The sequence below is a fragment of the Eretmochelys imbricata genome, chromosome 22, assembly GCF_965152235.1.
Source record: "Eretmochelys imbricata isolate rEreImb1 chromosome 22, rEreImb1.hap1, whole genome shotgun sequence".
Lineage (NCBI taxonomy): Eukaryota > Metazoa > Chordata > Testudines > Cheloniidae > Eretmochelys > Eretmochelys imbricata.
Genome location: NC_135593.1, coordinates 19,961,753 through 19,985,785, shown reverse-complemented (window position 1 = coordinate 19,985,785; position 24,033 = coordinate 19,961,753). Strand labels below are relative to the sequence as shown.

Here is a 24,033-nt window from a genome sequence, read left to right as displayed (position 1 = left end):
TGCCAAAGTTTTCTCTTTGGCTTCTCTAACACCCCTTCTTTATTCTCCTGCATGCAGTCTGGGCCTCTACAGCCATGTGCTGCTATTTGTGGTTTCAGAGACTGGAAGGAAATATTTGCTGCCTGGAGCACTGGATGGATGCCTCCCAGTCATACACCAGAGAGATTTGCTTTGTTCATCCTGCCAATGTGCATTCAGGTATGGAGAGATCTGGGATTGCAATAGCCCGTTGTCACGGTCATCTGCATGGACATGCGGGACTTCCTGGCTTGCTTCCAATGCTCTCAGGCTACGGAGCTCTGCTGATAACCAATTAGGAGCTTAAATTCTGGGCTGGATTTTGACCCCATGGTTTTCTACTAGCTGCATAAAACATGTGAATGGCTTCTCCCATTTGCTAGGTCTCCTGTTCCCTACGGGGTCCTGTCCTGCAAGGTGCTGAGGGAGGACACCAGTGCACCACCGGAGGTGCTCAGCACCTTGCAGGGTCAGGCATTCTGTTACTGGATGCCACAGGGACAGGCATGCTAGAAAGAGCTGGTTTAGCTAGACTGAAGCCTTCCCTACCTAGAGGTTTTCATTCCATGAACCAGTTGTTCCTTTATCAGCCTTCATGCCCATTTATCGCTGGTTTTACAGCCAGAAGGGTGTCTCAGCTCCTCTAGTCTGACCCATAAACCCCAAGCTATCGAATGTCATCCAGGTACCAGGCCCTGCCCTGAGAACTTCTGCTTGACTAAAGCATCTTTGCCAAAAAGGCAGCACTCTCCCTTTGAGAACAGCAGGAGCCTGAGAAGCCACCACTTCCCCAGCTAGTCTGTTTCAATAGTTATGTTCTTCAAGAGGGTGATTGTAGCCAGTTAAAATCAGGTGATGCCCATCACCTCTCCGAATGAGAACTGAGGTGTCAGGCTGGGCCCTCCAAAACTGAGACATCCAAAACCACTTTTGAACATTGTGGCCTCAGTGCATATATGGGCAGGTGCCATTCTTGGTTCCAGATGTGGATTTTCTACTCAGATTAACAGCACTTCACTCTAGATGAATGATAACGTTCCTTGCAATTACACAACCCCTATACACCTCTTGCCAGGATCTCTGTGCAAACTATATGCTAGAGATCCTGTCATCCACCAAGGCTTGTGTAAGCAAACTTAAACTCATTGAGAATGCACAGTGGATTATAAAAGGCTCTAGTCAATTGCAATTTGAGTCTATCTGATGATGCATTGTGACTGGAGAAAACCCAAGAATCTCTTTCATGGCAATCACAACTTTGCCAATAAAATTATGTCGCTATGCCTTTAAAAAACCCCAACACTATGGTTTTAATTAACTTGACAGAGAAACAAAGCACAGTATCAGTGAAGGGGAATCTGAGGAAACCAGACTAGAAGTAAAAGTATACACAATAATTAAAAAGGCACACAAGGAACCTCACCAAAAGCCTAGAAGGGGGAGTGTAGTCTAGTGGTTACAGCAGGGCGCTTTACCCAGCTACAGATACTTCTATTTAGCTCCTACCAGTGGTGTGAGAATGACCCGGTGTTAATTGCTTTACTATTTTAAGATGAAAGAGGCTCTGGAAACACAAATTATTTCATTGCTGAGAAAAAAAGAGTGGTGAGTGTCCCAGGGGGTCGCTACCCCAAAAGCCTCAAAGCTGCAGCCAAAGTAACTGTGTAACTCAGTGTCCGGTGGTTGTGTGGCTCAGCTGTGTGTCATATACTCTATGCTGCTGCTAGGTAAGGGAGAGTCTCTTTGAGCTGAAGGGGCAGGATTTTGAAGCCAGGGGAGGCGAGGCAGCAGGGAGCTGGCCCGTTTCTGGCACCCCAGGAGGGATAAACCAGGAGCAGCAGGAGAAGGGGGCTAGGTGGGTGCCCTGGCTCTGCCGGGTGGGGCCACGGACAGACGCTGGGGGGTGCGGGCCGGTGAAGCCCGCTAGGCTCCTGAGCCCGAGCCCGAGCCCGCCCCTGGGAGGGCCGCAGGAGGCGGGAGCGGGTCAGGGGCTCCTGCCTGCAGCCGGGGAGCCACGTGTCCCCCTGGCCCAGCGCGCACCGCAGAGCTGCAGCGCCGCAAACCCAGCCCCGCCTCGCAGCAGCGCGGTCCCTGCCCCGCCCCGCCCGCAGCCGGGCCGGTTTGTGCTGCGGGATGCCCGGCAGGCGGCTCCCCGGCTAGTCTGGCCGAGCCCCCCGGCCCTGGCCGACGCCTCTCCGGCTGCAGCGCCCCCCCGCTCCCCGCAGCATCCTCAGCCGGCCCCTGGCAGCGCGCCCTGCCTCGCCCTCCGCCTGTCCTGCCCGGCTGCGGGCGCCGCGTCCCTCCGACTTGGCTGCGCGGAGCCCCGGCTGGATGCTGCGGCTGCTGCGGGGACCAGCCGGACTTTGGCTCGAGCCTTGTCCCCCTGCCCCTTGCGCCGGGACCGGGCGCTCCGGCGGCAGCTTGCCCCGACCCTGCCCCGCCTTCGGCGGCTGCGGGGGCTCCCCGAGGTGCCCTGGCACAGAGGATGGCGGCGGACGGGAGCAGCGCCGGGCTCTGCCGGAGCTGGCTGGCGGCGGCTCTGCTGGGTAAGGGGGTGCGAGGGGAGGGGGCTGCCGCGCCCCGCAGAGCGGCCGGGGACGGGGCGCCCTGGTGCGGCGAGGGGACCCGGGCGCGGAGCCGGTGCGCTCTGCCTCGGGCCGCTGGGAGCGCGTCCGCTTTGCTGCCCCGCGGAGCGGCGAGACACCTCGGGCCGGAGAGCTCGGCTTTTCGGGGCTCACCCCCCACGGCACAGAGCGCGTCTTCTGCGCGGACCCGCTTCGGGACTGACATGGGGACCAAGGGCTCTTCTGCGCTGCTTCAGTGCCCTGGGGCCAGGCAGGGCTTAGCTCTTGGGGCCTCTCCAAACCGGTAACTACGGGGTGACGGACGTTTATTATCCGTTTATTAAGTGCCAGCCATGTCCTGTCGCCAGTCGCCGGAGTTTCTTCATTGCTCTCAGCTGGAGCCTCAGACAGCACAAGGCCAAAATCTGCTCTCCTGGGCCAAAGGAGACTGCTGGAGTCCAGTGAAGGCAGCAGGGTGACTCTGGACTTGCACCATGTCAGTGAGGGTGCCCTGGGTTGAGGGGTGGGGAAGGAACTTGCTGTTGGTAACTGCTCCAAGGGAGTTGTGTCTGGAGGCTGGAGCGCAGGCTGGCTATCAGGGCTTGGAGCCGGGCACCAAGCTGGAGCAGTGGTTCACAGCATCGCCAATGCCAAGGGTTCAAAAATCCGGAGTCAGGCCCCCCAAATCAGGAGACGTTTACAAAATACTAAACGTTGGGCTCTTTCTTTGCTGGCTGGTTTCTCAGCCTTTAGGGAGCTCTCAGGCCATGTGTTCAGGCTTTTCTCTGCAATCAGGAGGGCTGGAACTTACTTTTGTTCTAAAGGAAACCTGAGAGTCTCATGTAATCACATGACTCCAGGAGCTGGTGCTTTAGGAAGAACGTCAACTGTAACAAGGCTCCCAAATAAATAGCTAGAGTTGGCAAAAGAGAGTTAATTAATTCTGGACAGTTTGCACTATCCCACCCACTGTTGTCATGACATGGTCCTGTATGACAGTGCGTATCTTTCTACACACTAGACCCCTCTGAGTCTCTGTTTGTATGTTACTGTAACTTAGGAGCTTTAACCATTTCTAAAAGTCCCATAAACACTGAAGTTATTGTTTCTTCCTCCTTGAAAAATATTTACATTTTAAAAGCAAACTCTACATTTCCATGAGGAAAGATCAACCCACAGCAAACAGCTTGTTTTGATTTCCACTGCTCTGTAGCAAGTCATAGATATTTGGCACTTGCACTTTCATCCATAATCTCCAAGTGCTTCACTCAGGGCTGGGGAGGATGATCTCCATTTTGCAGCTGTACAATCTGAGGCATTGAGGATAAGTGACTTGCCAAGGTCGCTCCAGGAATAGAACCCTGGCTCCCAGGCCTTTACCCTCCCTGCATCAATTACTAATATACACGCAATGGTCTCTCCTTGGTGTCTTCTCTCATAGGCTCCATCATTCTCACTTTGCAGATCTGCTAGTGGGGAGTACAACTAGCTGACTGCTAAAATTAAATGGGGAAAATATGTGTCAGGGACCAGAGGAAACAATTGTAAGTGTTTAATGCAGCTGAGAATATTAATAGTTATGCATTTAAAAATATTTGTCATACCTTCCTTCCCAGCAGAGGAAAGAAATGCATATCCGGGGCCCTGCTTGGAGCATAACACCCAAATATGAGCTGGCGGGAGGTTTTATAAAGTGTCCTGGCTACACCCAGGGGCTAGGAGCCGAAACATGCTGTGACAGCTTTTTCTGGTGCTGTTTTCTCCGCCCCAGCAGGCCCCACCCATGGCTGGATGAGAGCTTCCTGTACCTGCCGAGTGTGCTGTTATCTGCTGGGCAGTTGCCCTAGTCTGTAGGGGGTTGTTCTTTGAACAGAGAATCTGAAAAACAAGAATTTAATTGAATTTTCAGGTTTCAGAGTAACAGCCGTGTTAGTCTGTATTCGCAAAAAGAAAAGGAGTACTTATGGCACCTTAGAGACGAACCAATTTATTTGAGCACAGTACTTAAAACCCACTGCTTGTTGGAAAACTCCAGTGAGGGGCTTCCGGTAGGGCCAGGAGCTGTTGGTTCTCAAGATAATTTTAAATGAGCTGGAGAAATTAGAGAGAGAGGGACTGGGATTTCAAAGGATCTTGATTCCAGTGAGATTTAGGTGCCTAATTCCCTTAGGTGTCTTTGAAACTCCCAGCCCAGATAACCCAAGGGCAGCCTCATTTTAAGAAGGAAAAACTGGCCATGTGTTGTCATAGTTAGAACAGAGGCTCAGACATTTTAAGCTGGAGTCATCTTGAGTTCTAAGACCAGGTGCTGGTTCTTCTGATCTCAGGAAGGAAATCGGACCCATTTGTACCTCAGGCAACTCAGCCAGGCTTAAACAAAAAAGGTGTGTGGGGGGGAGGAATCTCATTGCAAATTGTCTGCAGCTGAGTAATTTAATTCTGCTCTTCAGTGACTGAAGCTTTGAGGCTCATTGCACGGTCTGGTGAGCCAGAGCCACCAGCAAGCAGGACTCTGGGGCAGAGAAGGAGTGGTCCCTCGATATTACAACAAGGGAAGTGCTAACAGCTCTGCCCTCCTTCAGGGACCCTCACAGACTGTCCAACTCCTATACCTCAAAGGGGTGGTTGTGGCCGTACGCCCCAGCACGCCGAGGTGCCTAGGAAAGGGCTGAAGTGTAAAGGTTCTTTTAAGATGGCAAAGCTGGATTCCGCTCCAAGCAGACTGTGAGCTCTTCCCTCGTGGGTGCTGTGTGGGAGGGGGTGGGGAGGAGGAGCCCATCTAGCCCAGGGAAGTGGTTTTGTCCCCAGTGAGCTGTCTGCAGGACGGGGCCAGGTTGATCGGTGTTAGTGATGTAAGTGCTCTTCTTCTGCAGCCCTTTTGTAAAACAACAGAGGCCTCCAGTGGCTATTTAGGTGAATCCCAGCCGCCCATGCACTAGGCCTCCAGGTCAGGTTTCTGCCTCACAGTGGGATGCTGGCTGCTTCAATCGATTACAGGTGCTGTCCTGACGTGCCCCATGGCTGGTGGGGTGGTTTCAGGTGCAGTGTGCTCTGGCAAGCCCAGTGCAATGAGGATGGGGTTACGTGAGGGTTGTTTTCAGTGATTAGAGCGGGCCAGGGAATGAGGAGTTAGGGCTCCTGCCTGGGTTCTACTCCCGGTTCTACCACTGACTCTGTGGAACCCCCATGGGAACTCAGCCAAGCTGCAGGGTGCTGGGACGTTTAATGTTAGCAAAGGGCTTTGAGAGTTTTGGATGATGGTGCTGTAGCTGGGCATTGTTATTCCATGGGAACGTGTCAGCTCTTTCCTCCCCAGGCCAGTCCAATGGTATGGACCGGTGGCTCCCTGTGGAGAAGAAATGGTACAAGGCTGCTAAACCCTCGCCACTCCTGCCTTAGTGTTTCCTGCTGCCCTGCTCAGGGTGTGGGGGTTGGTCTCACTCATGCCCGGGTGGGCAGAGGATTTAAAATGCTGTCAGCGGCCAGACCGAGCGGAGAATTCAGCTTTGTTAATGTTTTAAGCCTGCTCTGCGGGGGTGGGAATAAGCACTGTCCCCCCAGGGCAGAGCAGTGGGGATTGGGCCCTGCTGCACGTCTGTACAACGCTGCTGATGTCTCAAGCAGCCACCCTAGATCTTGGCAACATGGGGCAACTCAAATTTCTTGATCTCAGAGCAGCAAAGAGAAGTCTTCTAAAGCTGCTGCATTAGCAACGGAGGTGGGGCGGAAAGGACACACGTCTACACAGGCCTCCTCTGTTTTGGTGCCTTTGACTGCTTGCTGCCAGGGGACTTAGCAAAGAGCAGGGTGGTGTCACTCAGCATGTGTCACAATGTAGGATTTTTTACCTTGGTTTTAAAACGTGTTTTGTGTTTGCTCCAGTTTGCTTTGCTCGGAGGGCTCGGGCTCAGGGACGTTTTTGGAAGAAGCCAGTGACAGCTATAGCAAACATTCACGAATTTCTGTAGATAGCTTGCGCCTGTCTGGACAGAGTTCTTAAAGACCTTGCGAAGCAGCCCTGTCCTACCCTTTCCCTCAGGAAGGGGGGGCCCAGCTGCCCTGGGTGAGAATGTGGGGCTGAGGGCGGTGGCTCCTCTGGAGGGAGTGTCTCTGGTCAGGTGCCCCACCCAACCCCTGTGCCTACTTGGGGGGCGCAGGCAGCACTGGACAATTCTGCGCTGAGGGTGAGGAGTTGACTGAGGACCCCAGGGGAACCTGTCCCTCCTGGAGCCTGATGGGCCAGCAATCCTGTTCCCCAGCAGCGATGGGTGGCCGGGGGGGTTGGTGAGAAGGGGCAGATTTAACCAGGCAGACCCTCTTCCACAGGGAAATCCTGCCCCGGAGAGTCGAACTCCTCGCAAATATTCCCTGGTGCTGCCACTCTCCTTAGGCTCCTCTGGGCCTGGTGGGCTCAGACCCATCCAGGGAGCACCTAACCCCTGGGCTGCTCCCCAGTGTTAAACGTGAAAACAGCTTCACCCTGGTGTCATTTATCAAAGGTCCCGTAATTCCTCTGTCCGGCTAGAGGATGGGGTTGGCCTCACGACTAACGTCTCCTTCCTCACCCTCCAGAACAGCTTCCCCTTGCTGCCCTGCCCTGCCCTGGGCCATGGCCCAGATGCCAGGACCCATCCAGCCTGGATTATGGGGGTGGTGCTTGGCTTGTAGACTCCTGAGCAGGACCGAGAGCTCCAGAGTGTGGTCGCCAGGGGCCTGGGAGTGAAAGACCAGTGCTGGGAGATGCTCCCTTCCCTGCTGAATGGTGACGCTGCTGCTGGCCAGGCTACTTGCAGTTGCCTTTTCCCAGTGCGTGTTCCTGAGGCTCTGTCCTGCTCTGTGTCCTCTAGGAAGGAAGAGGGGGACTGGCTAGGTTAGTCTGAAGCATACATGTGGTGCCTCCAGGGAGCCCAGTTAATGGACCAGCAATCTCATCTTGTTACCAGGTGGCTGCATGGTTGTGTAGCCTCTGGGCATGCCCCAGGAGATGCTGTCTCTGAAGGGGAATCGGGTATCGGGCACTGCCCCTGTGGAAACTGATGTGTCTTTGTTCTCTCTTTCCCCTGGCAGGTTTACATCTCTTCTCCATGGCTGTCACCTTGGAGGTCTCAGTGGGGAAAAACAACCTTGTGATGGCTCTGAACGGCTCAGAAGTGCAGCTGCCCTGCATCTTCACCACCTGCATAGGATTCAAGGACCTTGACTTCACTTGGTACTACAACAGCATTGACCTGGTGCGTTGTGCATTCTGCTCCTCGCTGGGTTTGATTGCCAGTTCTCCTGGGTCCCCCCAGCACAGACCGGCTGCTAGTGCTTTAAACAGTGATTTGGATCCCATTTCTCCTGATTTAGGACACCCTGCCAGCCATGAAGGATCTGGTTTTGCAATTGCCCTCTCAGAGCCCACTGCACCTTATTGTCTGGCATCATAACTGCCCATTGGAGACACCGCTGGGTGGAGCAGTGTGGAACGGAGAAAATTACTTCCACTCGGTTTGGCCGCAGCAACGTCACCATTTCGTTTCCTGTAGTCATGTCTGTGAGCTTCGGCAGCAGCAAGTGGCAAATCCCTGGGTTAAATACATCCCTTTTGCTCAGAAATGTCCCATTTCACTGAGGAGTAGGTCAGCACTTTGAGCAAAACACAGTGAATTTTCCAGCTAAACAGGCCCCTTCTCGTGCTCACCATGAGATGCCAAAGGGCCGTTGGTTCTGAGCAGCATCACCTTTCGCCCCTCTGCTTGCTAGTGTGAGGCAATGACTTTCTCCTGTCAGCCCAGCTGCCCTGCAGCCCTCCCAGCCTTGGCCAGCTGGGAGAGGACCTTGGAGCTTGCCTCTCTGGCCGGGTATGCACAGCACTCGCTGCTGGAATGCACAGCTCCTTTGCATTGGCCTTGACATGGCCGTGTCCGCTCCTGAGACAGGCATGCTTGCCGCTGACTGCAGCTCATGGATTCCTAGGGCAGAAGGTGAATTCCAGCCAATGCAGCCACATGGCAAGTGAGACAGGCCGGCTGCTTTCATGGTGGCCTGTTGACTGGACTGCCCCATTCTTTGCCCCAAGCATTCAGCTGCTTCTCCCTTTCATGTGGGAGGCAGGAGGTGGTGGGTATATGTGTGCGTGTGCAGAAATGAGGGAGGGGAAGAGTTCTGGGGCCCAACAGGCACTAAACAAAGTTGTCATTTCATACGAACGTGGCTTAATAAGGAGATGAGCCCTCCCCCACCCCCAGCATTTGGCCAGATGTAGCAAGGAGCTGTGGAGTTGGCCTCGTGCTGAAAAGTCAGGAAGGGGCAGCATGCATGGAGTATGGTTCTGCTCTGCCTCCATTAAAAGACCCCCCTCCACTCTGCTCAGCCCCTTGAGTTTCCCTGTTGATGACTGTTGCATTACTGGTGCATACCTAGCATGCAGGAGACATCTCGGGGGTGGGGAAGGGATGTGCTGAGAGGAATAACTGGCTTTGGGATCCCTGGGCAAAAGCCAAGCATTTAGATTCTACCCCTAGTCTGGAGGAGACAAAATCCTCAGAAAGCAAGGGAGGGATGGAAAGAGAATTTCTTGTCCACTTGTAAGCCACATCTACACTACAGCTGTTGCTGAGCCATGGCACTGTTACAGCATGATTGTCCCTGACCTGGATGCAACATGGTTGCAAACTGTCATGTAGACGGGCCCCAACCCTCAGCCTTGGTAGGTCTGTGCCTGTACCACCCCTGTGTGGTGTCCAACTCAGCCGGAAGAGCTCTCCAGGCCTTCCCTAGTCTGAGGCTTCCTGAGTTTGCGGCCTGGCTGTGCTGTTTGCTCGCTCAGCGTCCTGCTGCATTCCCTCCCCCTGCAGATCTATCACGGGAATATAAAGAACAAAGCATCAGAGCCAACGGTGCTATTCGCAGACCCTCGGGTTCGGTTAATTGGCACAACCACTGGGAAGGAAAACAACATCTCCATCTCCATGGGGTCCGTGGACTTCGATGATGCTGGGAAGTACACCTGTCATGTCAGGAACCCAAAGGAAATGAATGCTGAACACAATGCCACCATCATCCTCAAGGTGGTCCAGGAGAGTAAGTGTCTGCCAGGAGGAGCCCTCCCCACCCCACTCACTCTGCTGGTGCTGATAGACAAAGGTTCCCCTGAGTGACGAGCAGGATCGGGCAAAGCTAAACCAAGATATGCTGCTAGTGGTCGTAGCACGGGACTGGACTCAGGACTGCTGGGTTCTGTTGGGCTTCTATCAGTGTAAAGGAAAGTAGAATCTGCTCCCAGGAGTTCTAGTCTGGCTCTGGTGACCAGTGTATATTCTAGGTAGTCTTCAGCGAATGGCTGTCCACCCCAGAAAAGAGCCCCAGGAGAGGCCTCTGTTTAGGAGAGGATCATGGCTGGATTGGCCGAGGGGCATTGGCAGAATTGGGGGTCTTTCACTTCACACCCCTCCTCCTGCCAAGAAGTAAGGCCGACCTCTCAGAGTGGGCTCTGGCTTTTAGCTCCCTTGATCTATTTTGGGTGCCCCAACTTGAGACCCCTCATGCTGAGCACCCACAGCCTGAGACACCTACAGTCCCTCCAGGAGACGATGGCTAAGATAAAGATATGGGCCATCCTCTGTGGGCCCTGCTATAGGCCAGGAGCCAGCGGCACATGGAGGGCATTCATGGGGTAAACTCCCTCCGTGGCTTACGGTCAAGTTGAACCATGAGCCGTGCAGTTGTCGGAGAAGGCTTGGGGGGCAGCAGAGATTAGAGGGTGACGCCCGTGGCTATTCGACTTTAAAGACCTGAACTGTTCTGTGGAGCAGAGGCAGCTGCGTGGCCCTGCAGCTCCGGTGATGGCCGAGGAATGGGTGCCTGTCTTCTGCTGCTCAGGGCCAGAGGCACTGTGCTGGTGGGACTCTTCTGGCTGGCACCCACTAACATCTCCTCTGGCGCTCTCTCCTGCAGTGGTACCGGTGGACAACACGCTGACGCGCATTATCCTGGGAGCCGTGGGCGGGCTCGTCGGCCTCCTCATCCTCATCCTTGTCATCAAGAAAATTGTCCTGCTTATTCTCAAAAAGTCTCAGGAGAAGAAGTGAGTACGGATGGGCGTCCCTTCTCCCAGCCCCCGCTGCGTCCGGCTGGGGTTGTGCTGGGCACAGCGTCATGCGTACCACATGCATGGATGTGTGTGCTCTTTCTGACCCTCCTTCGCAGCCTAGACACCGGATTGCATCACCGGGGTGTTTGCAAGGAGAGGGCAGGAGGGCAGCATGGCCCAGTGAACTGGGCCCAGGACTGGAAACTGGACTCTTCTGAGTTCTGTTCCCAGCTCTGCCTCTAGCTGGCTTTTCACTTCCCCATTTCCCCATCTGTAAAACTGGGACAGGGACACTGAGCTAACAGGTCATGGGGCCGGCACGAGGATTTGTCTAACTGGTGCAGGCGTGCACGAAAGCCTGCTGCTGCCCTGTGGCAGGACAGTTCCCTGTGACCTGCCCTGCCCAGTCCTATTGTCAGTGCCTGAAGCACGGCTTCCCTTGGAGACTGTGGAACAAGCTGTTAGCTCTGTGTTGGGGTTGTAGTCCTGAGTCCTGTGCCCAACATGGGGAAGGCCCGGTTCTTTGAAAGTGTGAGCCAGGAACTCCTAGAGTCTGCTGCCCGCTCCCTCTGTGCCCTGCAATGTGTCACTTGACCTGCCTGCCCCGTGGGAATGATTGTGCCTCTTGGGGAGCAGGAAGGATCCAGGCACTCGTGCCAGTCTAGTGTTTGGAGCCATGCCTGCACGTCTCTCCCGCCATGGCTGTGTGGGGAGTGAGCTTCCCCGCAGCTCGGAGTGCATACATCCCTTGGGCCTGGCCTCTGTGACAGGTGGGGAGCGGCAGTGATGCGGGCAGAAGGGGCCAGGTGCACATTCAGGCTGAGGGGGGCTTCAGGCGCCACCCACGTGCTGTAGATGCTGTTCTCTCTCCTAGGAAGGAGTGTCTCGTGAGCTCCTCAGGGATTGACAACACTGAGAACGGCCTGGCGGGCTCCAAGGCGGAACAGAAACCTCCACCAAAGGCATGAAGCAAACTCAGTGTGACCCACCAGGCAGTAAAACGCTAATGGCCGGGGGAGGGGAAATCTATTTTATTTTGAAACTAACAATGCTTGAGACATCTCTGTATTATGCACATGCCTGCAATTTGCACCACTCTTCAGCCCAGACTTGGGACGCTGTGTGGCCTGGGAGCGACTTGTGCCCAGGCTGTGATCTCAGGAGGGGAAAGGGAGCAGGCCAGCTCCATTCTCTCTGGGAGGAGGTGGGAACTCCCTGAGCTGGAGCATGGGCTGGGGTGGGTGGGTGTTTTCATGTGGTGTGTGTGTGAGAGCGGCTGGGTCATCACACAGAGACTGGGCGTGAGGGCGCTGAGCAGAAATGGTGTCTTGCGAAGCTGAGAGCCGGGGGGTGGGGGGGGGGCATTGCCTGCCTGGCTCCCAGGGATGCTACACTGGGAGGAGGCCATGCACCAGGCAGAGGGCAGCTAGTTCCTGGAGCAGAGGCCTCTGGAGCACAAGGCTGCATGGAACGTTAGCAGTAGAGAGAGATGCTCCTGTCCCTGCTTGAGCATGGGGCTGGCTCAAGGAGAAAGAGGGCTCTGCTGCCAAGCACACTTCTGAACCAAATGACTAGTGCCGCCTTTACCAAGCCTGGCTTTAATCTCTTTTCCTAACTGGTTAAGAAACGAGATTTGTCTGAACCGGTTAGGAAAAGAGATTAAGGGGCCCCTGCTGCTGTTCCTGGGACGAGCTCTCCCTCCCCTGCCATTTCCATTCCACTCCAGCAGGTGAGCTGCCCACTCTCAGTCTGGGCTTGTGCAGCTCTGTGGTATTGTCACCAGCTGCCGTGGGTGCCACGGGTGGAATACACTGCAGCCAGGGGTCGCCGTAGTCACGGGGGGCTATGTCCGTTCGCTACCTACGGCAGCCATTCACCTGCTACCCTGTGGGATTGCTGTGGGCCTGGCTCTCCACTGACCTGCCCCTTGTGTCCTTGCTTGCACTAGTGCAAGGGCAGTGCAAAGCACTGCCAGTCCGACCCCCTTTGCTCATGGCAGCACAAGGTGCAGGGGTCCTGTGTCTGGCTGCCTGGCAAACCTGCCCTGTGAGCTCTGCGTAGAAAAGCTGGGTCAATAGTAAAGTGCTGGGGGGAGTCCGGGGAAGGTTCATTCCTCTGCCTGCACTTTGTCCCTGGCGCTCGCCTGGCTCCTGGTTTTGCTCTGTGGTGTTCCCTGTCCCGCTGGCAGGAGCGCTGCTTCTGCGGGAAGGGCAGCTGGGACACTCGCCTGTGATTCTTGTTCCCTCGTTCTGGAGGGTCTTTCTGACTCTGCCAAGACACCGCGGCGAAGGCACGCACCTGGAAGGGGGCAGCTGGGGTGAAAAGCTTCAGGTTTCTGACTGTCCTCCTGGGGCAGAGGAAAAATTGACAAAGTGGGTCCAGCCCCCACAAGCTGAGGGCAGTGGCTGGTTACGTGTCCAGTGCTGACTGTGCTTATCTCGACTCCCCTGCTCCCCAAGCAGCATTCAGGGGAAAAGGAGTCCAGATCCCACGTCGGGCATTGGGTCCTAGCCGGGCTCTGGAGCATGGCACTGCGATCCCCACCAGGCTGCATAAGTAATGTTCCCAAACAGCCAGGCCCACGTTCTGCCTTCTGTTACATGTGCCCAGACCCAGGGATGCCTGGGAGCTGCCAAGGCAGAATGTGCCCCTTGGAGTCCTCTTGCTGTCCCAGATTGACAGGTGGGGGTGAGGGTATTGTCACCCTTCCTAGTCTGGTACCAACCCCCGGCACAGCCACTCCCTCTAGAGCACTGGAGCTTTCTGCGGAACTACTAGGGCGTCCTTTCTTCTTCCCTATGCTGGTTGGCTATTGCCGCCCCATGCCCTCACTGGGTATGCTGGTGCAGAATTGGTGCCATGCTTGGTGACATCCGCCCTGGGAGGCTTTGTCTCCCACACGTGCTAGTGAGGTACCAAACACGTCCTCTCCCCGAGCTGTCTGACATTCCATACCAAACATGCACCCCAGTCCCAGCTGCACTGACAGTCCCTTTGGGGCTTAGCCATCTCCCAGAGCTCTGCCCTATGATGCTGGTCACGTCTCCACCAAACACAGCCCTGTCTCATTGCAGGGGACACCGGGCTTTACCAAAGAGTTGCCATGTTGCTTGGTGACACCCGCAGTGCTGGGAATGTTTTTGTTTTAGTAGCGAGCGCCTTATCGGCCTGGGAGCTGCCTGCCTGTCCCTGCTGTGCTGCATAACCAAGCAGAGCTGCAGGCTTTTTGCATTGTTCAGCCCCACAGGGGTAGGGAGCACCAGATTGTAAAGAACAGGTTTGCACACCCCTGCCATGTCAGGGTGCTTTGTGCCATGGGGAGCAGCATGAATGGAGCTGGGGATTGTACTAAGCACAAATCCAGGCGGACTGGGGAATCCTTTGGGAATTTGGTTAAGTAGCACCAGCCCTGCAGAGGATTTTCCTGCCAGCGGAAGTTGGGGGGGATGTGCTGGGAAGTGCATGGAACGGAACCAAGCGGAGTCAGGGCCACCCCAAGAAAAGCCAGTGTGGCTGCCGTGACCTTGGAGAGGAGCTGGGTGCGTTGTTTGCCTGGGGGCTTTGGCTGCGAGAGGGCTGGGTATTAACAAGGAACTCCAGCAATGGGACTGGAGAGCCCAGGAGGCCAGTGCTAGGTGAGGACAGCCCAGAGCGATGCAGGAAGCCCTCTGAAGTCAGAGTCTTTCTTGTGATGTCGTTGGGTTTTGGGTCAGTGCCTCAGTGGCCATGATCATGAGAGACTTAGTGCTGCACAAAGCGACAATGTCCAGGCGCGGGGAGAGAGGCCAGAGGCTGGCTGGGGACGGGGCCGTGGCTCCAGACTGACGTGTTGGCATGTGTAAATCCGGACTGCGAGATGATTGCTGTAGGGGACTGGGCCTGATTTTCCTGCCCTACGCCTGCTTTATGCTGGTTTGAGTGGAGTCACTCCTGATGCCCGGGAAGTGCGTGATGGGGTGTGCAAGGGCAGAGAACTGGTGCCCATGACTGCTGGTGAATGGGCCTGCCTCCTTCTCACACGTACACCTGCCTGCCCCATCAGGCGCTTCCTTCAGGGGAGATCAGGAAATGGGGGGGCGTGGTTCACACCGAACGCTACATTTCCTTCGTGTTGCAGACCTCAGCTGCACCGTCTCATTTATGTGGGTGTAAATCAGGAGTAATGCCACAGGAGGAAGTGGAATAAGCCCAGTTTAAATCTGGTGTATGTGGGAGAAGAACTGGGCCCAAAGTTCTGGCCCCCTGCTCCCGTTGCCCCAGTTGCGAGGGGCTGCTCAGGCAGCAGAGACAGAGGCCGGGGAGAGGGGCTGCTGGAACGCAGCTTCAGGCAGCAGAGTGAGTGGGGAAGGTGACGGCTCGGGGCGTGGAGCAGGTGATGGAGCTGCCTTTCTCGGTCGCACGTTTAAACTCGGTGAGCCGTGGTGGTTGTCAGTGGCAGCTGCGAGACATGAGTTTTAGCTCTGTCCCCAATGGACAGGGGTCCGCATCCCAGTCCGCACCAACTGCTCAAGTCTGTAGAGAGAACCAGGGGGCGAATCTCCCTGCTCCGCCTTATGGGCAGGGTGGAGGCACGTCACTGAGGCTAAGTTCACATGCAGGATTTCATAGGGCTCTCAGCAAGGAACCATCCCCCCGGGCCAGGGGGTGGGATTGCCTGTTTTCATGCTGTGGAAGTGCTGCACGGCTCCTTCTGTTCTGCGCCGTGCACATGCCGAAGCATCTTCCCGGGCTGGGCCCCAGAGCCAGCAAAAGACGAGGTTGTCAAAGTCGCTGCGTCTGCCCAATGCAGAAGAAATCACTGTGAAATGCTTCTGAACAAAGGTGTTGTGTAGGCCTGTGAGCAGGGCCTGTGCTCTGCACTGCCTGCCTGCGCTCACGCCAGGCGGAGCAGCCTGGAATACATTCCTTGACTGCACTGACTCACCCTGTCCCGTGCCCTGCTGTGGCTGATGTACATTGAGTTGCTCTCCCCGCTGTGCGGCCTGTACCGGGCTGGTTTTCTGGGGAGAAGCTGCCGTATTTTTTACATCCGTTCCGGTTTTACTCTTTTTTTTTCAAAGCTCGGCACTTACAGTAACAAACACGGAAGAAGCTGATCTACCAAGGCTTTAATTAGTTATGCAAATCATTTGTATAAAGGATTTAAATGGGAAAACGGCTCATTCGGTTTCCCTTTCACTTAAGAAAGAATGTGGAGCTTCATTTGCTATGCAGGGAGGGAGTATGGTCTAGTCATAGTTAGAGGACTTGGATTCAGGACTCAGGTTCTGTTCCTGGCTCTGCTGCTGACTCGTGTGACCTCAGGCAAGTCGCTTTGCTTCTACATGCCTCAGTTTCCCCATCTGTAAAATGGGGATAATGATACTGACCTACCTCACAGATGATGACTTGAGGCTTCATTAGTTACCATTTGTAAAGTGCTTTGAAATCCTCGAATGACCAGTGCTATAGATGGGCAAAGTGTTATTAGGAGAGAGCTACTTGGAAGGCTAGAAACCGATCAGGTGAAACATACATGTTGTATTTCACTGTCAATGTGGAAATCTGATTTCTCTCTGGACACTTACACCTTCTGTTGGTACAGCTGGCCCCTCAACTGGTGAGAACTGAGAGACCTTTTCAGTTGTCTTCAGTTCTGTTCTGTTCGTCTGGTGACTTTGTCCATGCTCTGTAGAGTCAGCCTGGCTGATTCACTGCTGATCGATGGTCGTCCTGTCTCATGCTCCAGCCTGGTGACAGGGAGCTCCCACGCACGCTGTTCCCCAGTCCTGCAAAGAGGCTCCTCTCAGTAACAGCAGCGGCAATATTGAAACGAAGAGAGAGCAGGCAGGTGATCAGAGAGAGATGCCGGAGACATTTTGGAGTCTGCTTGGGACATTGCTATTGGAGGGGCTTGCGTACTGCAGCGATGGGGTGGCCATATAAACCCTGAGACAGAGACAGGAGGGGGAGAAGAGACAGGCGTGAGGTAGTGGGGTTGTTCTCTGACTTAAATCCCTTGAGTACATGGGGTGCTGGAAAATCCTTCTCCATATAACTGAAAGGGATTAAAAACAGTCCCAGACATGCTATTCCAAGGAATTTAAAATTTAAAAAGTGCTTCATTTAAAATAATTCTAGTTGACTGTGACCTTTTAAAATCATGTGATTTGTTGTTTGAATGTCACAAGCCAACTTCTTGTGTGGGCTACATCTTTGCCTTTGTTAATGAGGCTAAGGAACTAAACTCTGCTCTTCTCCCCAGCCCCTTCCCCTGTAGGAATCAGGAATCAGAGCTGGGTCTTGGTTTTTCAAGAGCGGGGTGAGGGTGGGAGCAAGAACAGCTTTCTGGCTTTGTAACGGAATGGGAGCCCATTCTGGATGAGCTGTGTTAGAACATTTAATTGCAGGGGAGTGTTCTTGAATTAGTTTATGACCCAGCCTGACCCAGCTAACAAACAGGCTTGCCAAAGCAGTGCATGGGGATTACTGGAGAAGAAGGGGATGTGGTACCACTTCATCTATAGACAGGAGTATGATGGCCATTGGAATCTGAGCGTGATGGGCACAGAGTCCCACCTGCCGGCTTGTAACTGTGCTCAAATCTGCAAATGCAGGAGCTGTTGGAACAGAGGAGGCCCAAGAAGCACCCTGTGCTGGTGCATCTGTGGCTGTGCCTTTCAAGAGGAGCGTGATTCGTGGCTGTGCTGCACCTGGCCTAGTCGCTTACACCAGGGCATGGAGCTTCGGCAGGGCAAAGGTGACATGCTCTGGAAGGGTAGGCTTTGTGATTGATAGTCTTATCCACTGGTTAGAGTAGGCAGCTCGGACTCCTGGATTCTGTTCCCAGCTCTGCTGCGTCTCTTTGGGTAAACGTGGGCAAATCATTTGAATCTCTCTGTGCTTCAGTTTCCCCATCTATAAAATGCGGCTGATAACACTGACCTGCCTCAGGGGCTGTTTGTGAAGTGCTCTAAGATCCTTGGACGAAAGGTGCTGTATAAATGCAAAGTATTATTAATATATCATCATCGCTCATGACGTTTTAGACCAAAAGACACAAAATCTTCCAGTTGCCCCATGAAATCCCCAGTCCAGCCTTTGTGAAGAACTTCCATAGACAAGTAAAGTTTGGGGAGGAAATTAATTTTTTTAAGTATTATTTTTAGGTGTCATAACCTGTTAGTCTTTTTTAGAAGTAGTATCTGGATATTGTTCCACTTACCACATGATATGCAATGCTGTTCTATGCATGGATTATTCCTCTGGCTTGAATAGAGAAAACTTAACAATCAATTTTTGAGATACATTTCTGTACCTGTACCTGTATGGATTTAGATATGCTGTACAATGGGCATGCTTAGAAGGTTCCACTGTCTTGAAAATTTGACCAATTCTTGAGCTATTCCCTCTCTTTAAAATGGGGTGTCCCACTAGAACCTTTCAAACAGAGGGGATGTTAAGGATGAGTGTATATTGTAGACACACACATGTATATGTGTATATAAATACGTATAGTATATAGTTGTAAATAAACACAGAATGTAGAGGAACATTCTGTCTGTTGCCTTTAAAACACATTTTGCACTATAGAGTTTTATTTAGCTTTGCCTTGAATGAAATAAAAGTTTATGTTTAGTAGAGAAACTCTCCATCGTCTGGGTTCTTTCTGATGTTGATTTGGGACCTTTGCAAAGCTCGGTGTGGATGCACGTGTGGATGCCTGTGGGTGTGCAGAGTGCAGCAGAAGTAGCAAGCACAGGATTTATTGCATTGTTGATCTGTCAGGATTGATAGCTTCCTGCCCTGAGTGGCCAAAACCCCAGACAGCATCTCCCAATTACCCATGCAGTGCTAAACACTCTGTGTGTGTGCGTGTGTGTGAATCCTTCCTGCCCTGGAGCCATTGGTCAGGGCCAGTAATCGTGAGGCCTGACTTTGCTGGGTGAATGCATTGTGCAGCACTGAACCTTTCCAGGGAGCTGTAGGAATTATTAGTGTCATTGTTTTGGTGGATTTTTTGTTCCAAATGATTCAGCTGGATGAGCCGAGTACCATGTTAATCTTCATCAGGTACGTCCGTTGGGCAAATCCTGTTCTCAGCTCAGCAGTGTGTTACCCCCCATGCTCGGCTCTCCCTGTGTGCTCAGCCATACCCCTGGCATCAGTGAGAGCGGGGTGTAAGGAGAGCTGAACAGCAGAGATAACCCTGCACTCTGTCTGCCTTCCTCGGCTGAACCCATGGGACACTCTTTGGGCATGTGCGCTGCATAGGAAAACTGAGAATCATCCGACCTTTAAAACACCCATGTGAAAGTGAGAAACCCCCTGTCAGCTGCCTGGGTGAACGCTCTGACTGATGCATCAAGGGGCAATGGTTCCAGAGCTGAGGGCCTGCCGTCAAGGTGTGGCAGGAAGATCTAAGAGCCTGACCCAAAGCCCACTGAAGACTGGGAGATGCTGTTGATTTTGAAGTGCTTTACGTCAGGCTCTGAGAGGGGATCCTGCCTTTAGAAATACTTCTTTCTCCTTCCGCCCTCCAGGTCAGGGTTAGCCCTGGAATAAAACTGCAGCCACTTTGGAACAATATGATACCCGAGGGAATGGAGGGGGTGGAGTGGTCGCCTCTCCTGGGTGCCACAAGAAACCGCTGGTGCCACAAGCAGCCCTCGCAGTGGCAATGCCATGCGACATCCTGGGCATGCTGTCCCCGTTTCTGCTGGGTCACGTGCAGCTGCGGTAGGACTAGTTCACTGGAAGGCAACGCTGGCAGTTAAAGTTGGCGCAAGCTAAGCCTCTGGCTCTAGATGCTTGAGTGAGGACAGGACACGGAGACAAGGCGCTGAGCATGTGCCACTCAGTCACTATGTGCCCAATAGCTGGGCGGGGCAAGTGTGGCAAGGGATTATCCAGCGCCTTGCACATTCAGGCTCCTGGGTTCTGTTCCTGCTACTGCCACTGGCTCGTGCTAGCAGCCTAGAGTGGCAATATTCTCTGTGGAGTGGCTCAGTGCATTAGGTCGCAGGATGATCCTGGCTGTGGCCCTGAGCACAGGCCCAGAACTGTGCCAGAAGCAGTGTGACAGCATATTCAGAGCAGGTTAAAGGCACTTTGGATTTTACAAGACTGATATAAATGGAAAACTGCTGCTTTGCTCTCCTTTCATTCACAAAAGAACATGGAATTCCATCCAGGGTACCGAATGGTGATCATAGCAGGGGAATTGGACTCAGGACTCCTGGGTTCTGTTCCTGGCTCTTACTTCCTCAGGGTGTAACCAAAGGTAAGTCTCTTCACTTCTCTATAAACCGGGGAATCTGCTGCTGCCATCTTTTAAAGGGGTGTTGTAAGAATTAATGTTGTAAGGTATGTTGAGATCCTGAGATGAAAAGTGCTGTAGAAGGGCAAAGTGTTTCTAACAGAAGGTTAATTAGAATGCTGGACACCCTCATGATCAAGTTAAAGGTGAATGGGACTGCTCCTTGTTAGAATAGGGATATATCAGAAAGTTGATTTAAAAAGCCCAAACAAATTAGTCATTTAAGATAATTCAAGATGACAGTGTCCCTCTATAATAATGCAGTTTGCTAGTGAATATCACAAGGCATTTTCTTCATTACTTCTGCACAATAAAGCTTTCTTCATGAGAGGAAGGGAATCAACTCTGTGATTAACCAATTTATTTGAGCATAAGCTTTCATGAGCTAAGTGAGCTGTAGCTCACGAAAGCTTATGCTCAAATAAATTGGTTAGTCTCTAAGGTGCCACAAGTACTCCTTTTCTTTTTGCGAATACAGACTAACACGGCTGTTACTCTGAACTCTATGATTATTCTCCACCCCATCCCTTTTCCCCTGGGAATCAGGAATAATGGCAAGGTGGGAGTAATCTTGGCATCTCAGAGGAATCATCGTTATTAGCGGAGGGTTAATGAGAGCGCTGTAACCCACTAGGATTTGCCTAAAAACAAATGAACTTTTAAAGGGTATTTTTGTTTTTCCTTTCCTGGCCACATTCATAACTGGGTCTCTCTGTTCACCAAATCTCTCCTCTTCTGAAGAGCTAGTCATTTACTCTCTCTCTGCGACTCAGTGACAACCTTCTCCTGTGGTTCTCATCGCGCAATGTTCTCTGCTTGGGCAGCCAGTCCCACCAGCTACCAGCAGCAGCTGAGTAGGAGTGTGGAGAAGGGGCAGCAGCTGTAGTGGGACCTGGAACAGAGCCTCTGCCTCAGATTTTCGGAAATGGGAGATTTAAAGTAGGCTCCTAAATCGTTCTGTAGATACCTAAATTAGTGGCTTCATTTGGGGAGCTGCTGGGGGCTCAGCCCCTCTGAAATTTGGACCCTCTCTGTTTAGGTGCCTGGCTGTGGACTCAGGAGCCTGTCTGAAAGCTTTCGCTCTTGAAGATCTTGCGCTGAGCCTAGAGGAGCTGACGGGTGGGCTGGAGGCCTGTGGAAGGCACAGAGAGGGGGCTGAGGCTACTAGGGTTTGGAAGCCTGTGGTTTTTGGAGGTTGGGGAAAATGCGGCACTTAAAAGAGCTCAGATGGCTAGTACAGGCTGAGACAGGTACAAGAGGCCAGATCCCTGCCTGGGGCAACCCCTCTGACTTCACTGGAGCATGATGCCAGGGCTGAACTGGGCCCACAGTGCTCCGGGGACCTGTGGTAGGGCCTAGGCGTGCCCCATGGTACTAGGCCCTGTGCTGCCACGGGGGGCACAGGCTGTGTGAAGTGCTTGAGCCTGGAAGGGCAGGGAATGAACACCAATGATTCCTTTTGAGAGAGGACTTGTCCCAACTGTGACTCTGGTGGGGACCATGCTGCTGTCCTTTCTTCTGTAGTGCTTGACAGACACTGCGACCCCATCCCTGGGGCTGTATCTGTGCCAAGCTTTACAGAGGGGAAGGGTGGCCGGCCCCAGCTCCTAGCTGCTAAAGCCAATGGTGAGTCGCTTCACCTAGCACCTGCAGGAACTTGGGCTCCTGAAATGGACTCAGGTGTGTAAATTGTAGGCAATGATGAGACAACGTAGCACTTCCATGACACCTCCTGCGCCGAGGGCTGCAGGCATTTCACAGGCATTAGCTGATTCTCCCTCCTGGCACCCCAGAGAGGCAGGTATTGCCCCCATTTCACAGCTGGGAAACTGAGGCACAGAGCAGCGACATGACTTGTCCAAGGCCAATGAGGGAGCCTGTGCCAGAGCTGGGAGTAGGACATATGTGGCTCCCACTGCAGGGTGCTCTGGAGAAACTCACTGGCGCACAATCGTTAATTAACGAGACGCTGTGTGATTGCTGGTTTTGCTTTCAAACTGCTGTAGCCTCTGTCACACTCCAGCAGGACCCAGTGCTGCAGAAACAGCAGAGAGCGCTGCGGGTCCAGCTATATGCTGCCTCTGGCATTGCACTCTTGCTTCCCAGCCCACTTGCTTAGAATTCTTTCCTGAAATACAATTTGCCCTGTGTCTTTCCTCTCTCCCTCCTTTCCCACGGGTTCAGTCTCCAAGCCACTGGCACCCATTTGCAGCCTTGCTCAGAAGCGTCACTTTCAGCTTGTTGATTTATGTCTCACGCACATAAAGAGAGGGACTTGCTCTTTGTTTCTGCGTCACAGGCCCATTGCAGCAGCCATAGGCCGGAAGAAGTGCCGAGTCTTGGCCTGAGAGCCCAGTGGATCATTGTCACCGAACGGTTTGTGTCAGATTTCAGGCTCACGCGGCCGATTCCCCTCTCGCTCCAACCACTTTTACGCTACGCTGGACCCCCTGGAGTTGCACCGGAGACGCTCTGGTTATCTCCGTTGTCCTGACGAGGTAAGTGGCAGACTCAGCTTTGAAGGCAGGAGTTCCCGGCTTCCAGGTCTGTGGTCAGTTCGTTGGCGCATGCTGGTCTCGTGTTCAAGGCATGAGATTGTTTGTGGACCTATAGTTAACACAGGGTTCACCATAAGCCCTGGTGTCTCCTAAGGCTGATATTGAACTAAATATAATTGCTCATTCCAGTAACAGTCCCAACACAGCAAACAGCCATCTGCATCCACAGCCCAGAACAGGACTTGTTCTGCCAACAGAAAATCATCCACGGTGGGGTACAAAATTGTGTGCTCTTATTTCAGACAAATAAAGAAGTTTGACAGGTGGCACTGCTGCCGGTTTTCCCCAGCTGAGCACTGGGGTTTAGTTTAAGAATGTGAAAATTTAAAGAGGAGTCAGAGAACAAAGAATGGTTTGTGCCCAAGAGGTTAGAGATGGGCCTGGGCCACTGGTGGTGCTGGATGGACCCCAAAGTCTGGTTCTGTTGGGATCAGAGGTTTGGATCTAGCCCATCTCTGCAAAGAATAGGGATTAAATCCTTTTGCAAAGGTCTTTTCTTAAAAGGGATAAACTTTTCCTGAGAGAGAATAGTCGACTGGGGAAAGGCATTGCTTGTTTCACTAACTTTGTGACGGGGTAGAACTGGGCTGAGCAAACAGCAGCTTGGATCCAAGCAAACCTTCCTGGCCTGGGGAGGCTGTAGAGAGCAATACCTCATCATCTCCAGGGAGGTGCTCTGAGCCAGGCAAATTCCTTGGATGTGATGGGGGCCTCTGCCACTTTAACCACCCCCAGAGTCCCGAGCTGCTGCTAAATCATGGCATGGTGCTGGGCCTTCAGAAAGTGAACCCAGGGATGTGCAGGTCCCAGGTGCAATGGCTGGAAGTGAGTTTCCCAGCAGGTCTTAGAACCAGGGCAGCCAGGTGTTTAACACAGGGGCCGTGACGGGAAGCTGCCGCTGCGGGAGCCTCAGAGCTCTGACTGGAAGGTGAGACACACAAGAAATTAAAACTGGCACCACAAAAATGCCGGAATAAACATTGAACCAAATTCTAGCCTCAGATGTCAATTCAGTTCCTAAGGAAACCAAAGCACAGCCAGGCGTGAGGGTGGAACATGCTCCATAATACCCCTGGCCCACCTGCTTCCATTCACCCCTTCAGTCCCCAGTTCCCTCCAGGCCCCCCTAGCTGCTGTAGGGGCCATTCCCCACAGGCTGGGCAGGTGCCTCCAGGGCCCGGGCAACAAAGCTCATCTAGAATTGAGCCTTCCCGAAGGCTGTCTACCCCATGCATCACCTGCCCTGGCTAGCTAAAGTCTCCTCTGCCGGGAAGAGCAGAAATGCACCTCGGCTCCATTCAGCTGCTGTCACGTGTTCAACTAGCAATGTCATGGCCCTCTCGATCAGCTAGCACTACGTGCCCCGCTCGGAGTGTGTGTGGGGAGGGCGGGTCCAAGCTTTCTGGCCCGAGAGCCGCATCTGGGTATGGAAATTGTATGGGGGGCCGTGAATGCGCAGTGGGGGAGAGGGACTCTGGGGGGGGCTCTATAAGGAATGTACTGAGGTGGGGGGAGGAGGGG

The 24,033-nt window shown here is 53.4% G+C and overlaps 1 protein-coding gene across 1 annotated transcript; it reads left to right on the top strand.

Moving 5' to 3' along the window:
* Window positions 1-2,503: 2,503 nt before the first annotated feature.
* Window positions 2,504-11,624, top strand: SCN4B (sodium voltage-gated channel beta subunit 4). Its single transcript, XM_077839946.1, has 5 exons — window positions 2,504-2,564; window positions 7,650-7,813; window positions 9,422-9,647; window positions 10,521-10,650; window positions 11,531-11,624. The coding sequence occupies exons 1-5, from the start codon at window positions 2,504-2,506 to the stop codon at window positions 11,622-11,624; spliced, it is 675 nt and encodes a 224-aa protein (XP_077696072.1).
* The last annotated feature ends 12,409 nt before the right edge of the window (window positions 11,625-24,033 follow it).

Coding starts and splice junctions, on each gene's coding strand:
- SCN4B (XM_077839946.1), top strand. CDS start 2,504: ATGGCGGCGGACGGGAGCAGCGCCGGGCTCTGCCGGAGCTGGCTGGCG. Junction 9,648..10,520: donor CCTCAAGGTGGTCCAGGAGA/GTAAGTGTCTGC, acceptor TCTCTCCTGCAG/TGGTACCGGTGGACAACACG. Junction 10,651..11,530: donor AAAAAGTCTCAGGAGAAGAA/GTGAGTACGGAT, acceptor TCTCTCTCCTAG/GAAGGAGTGTCTCGTGAGCT.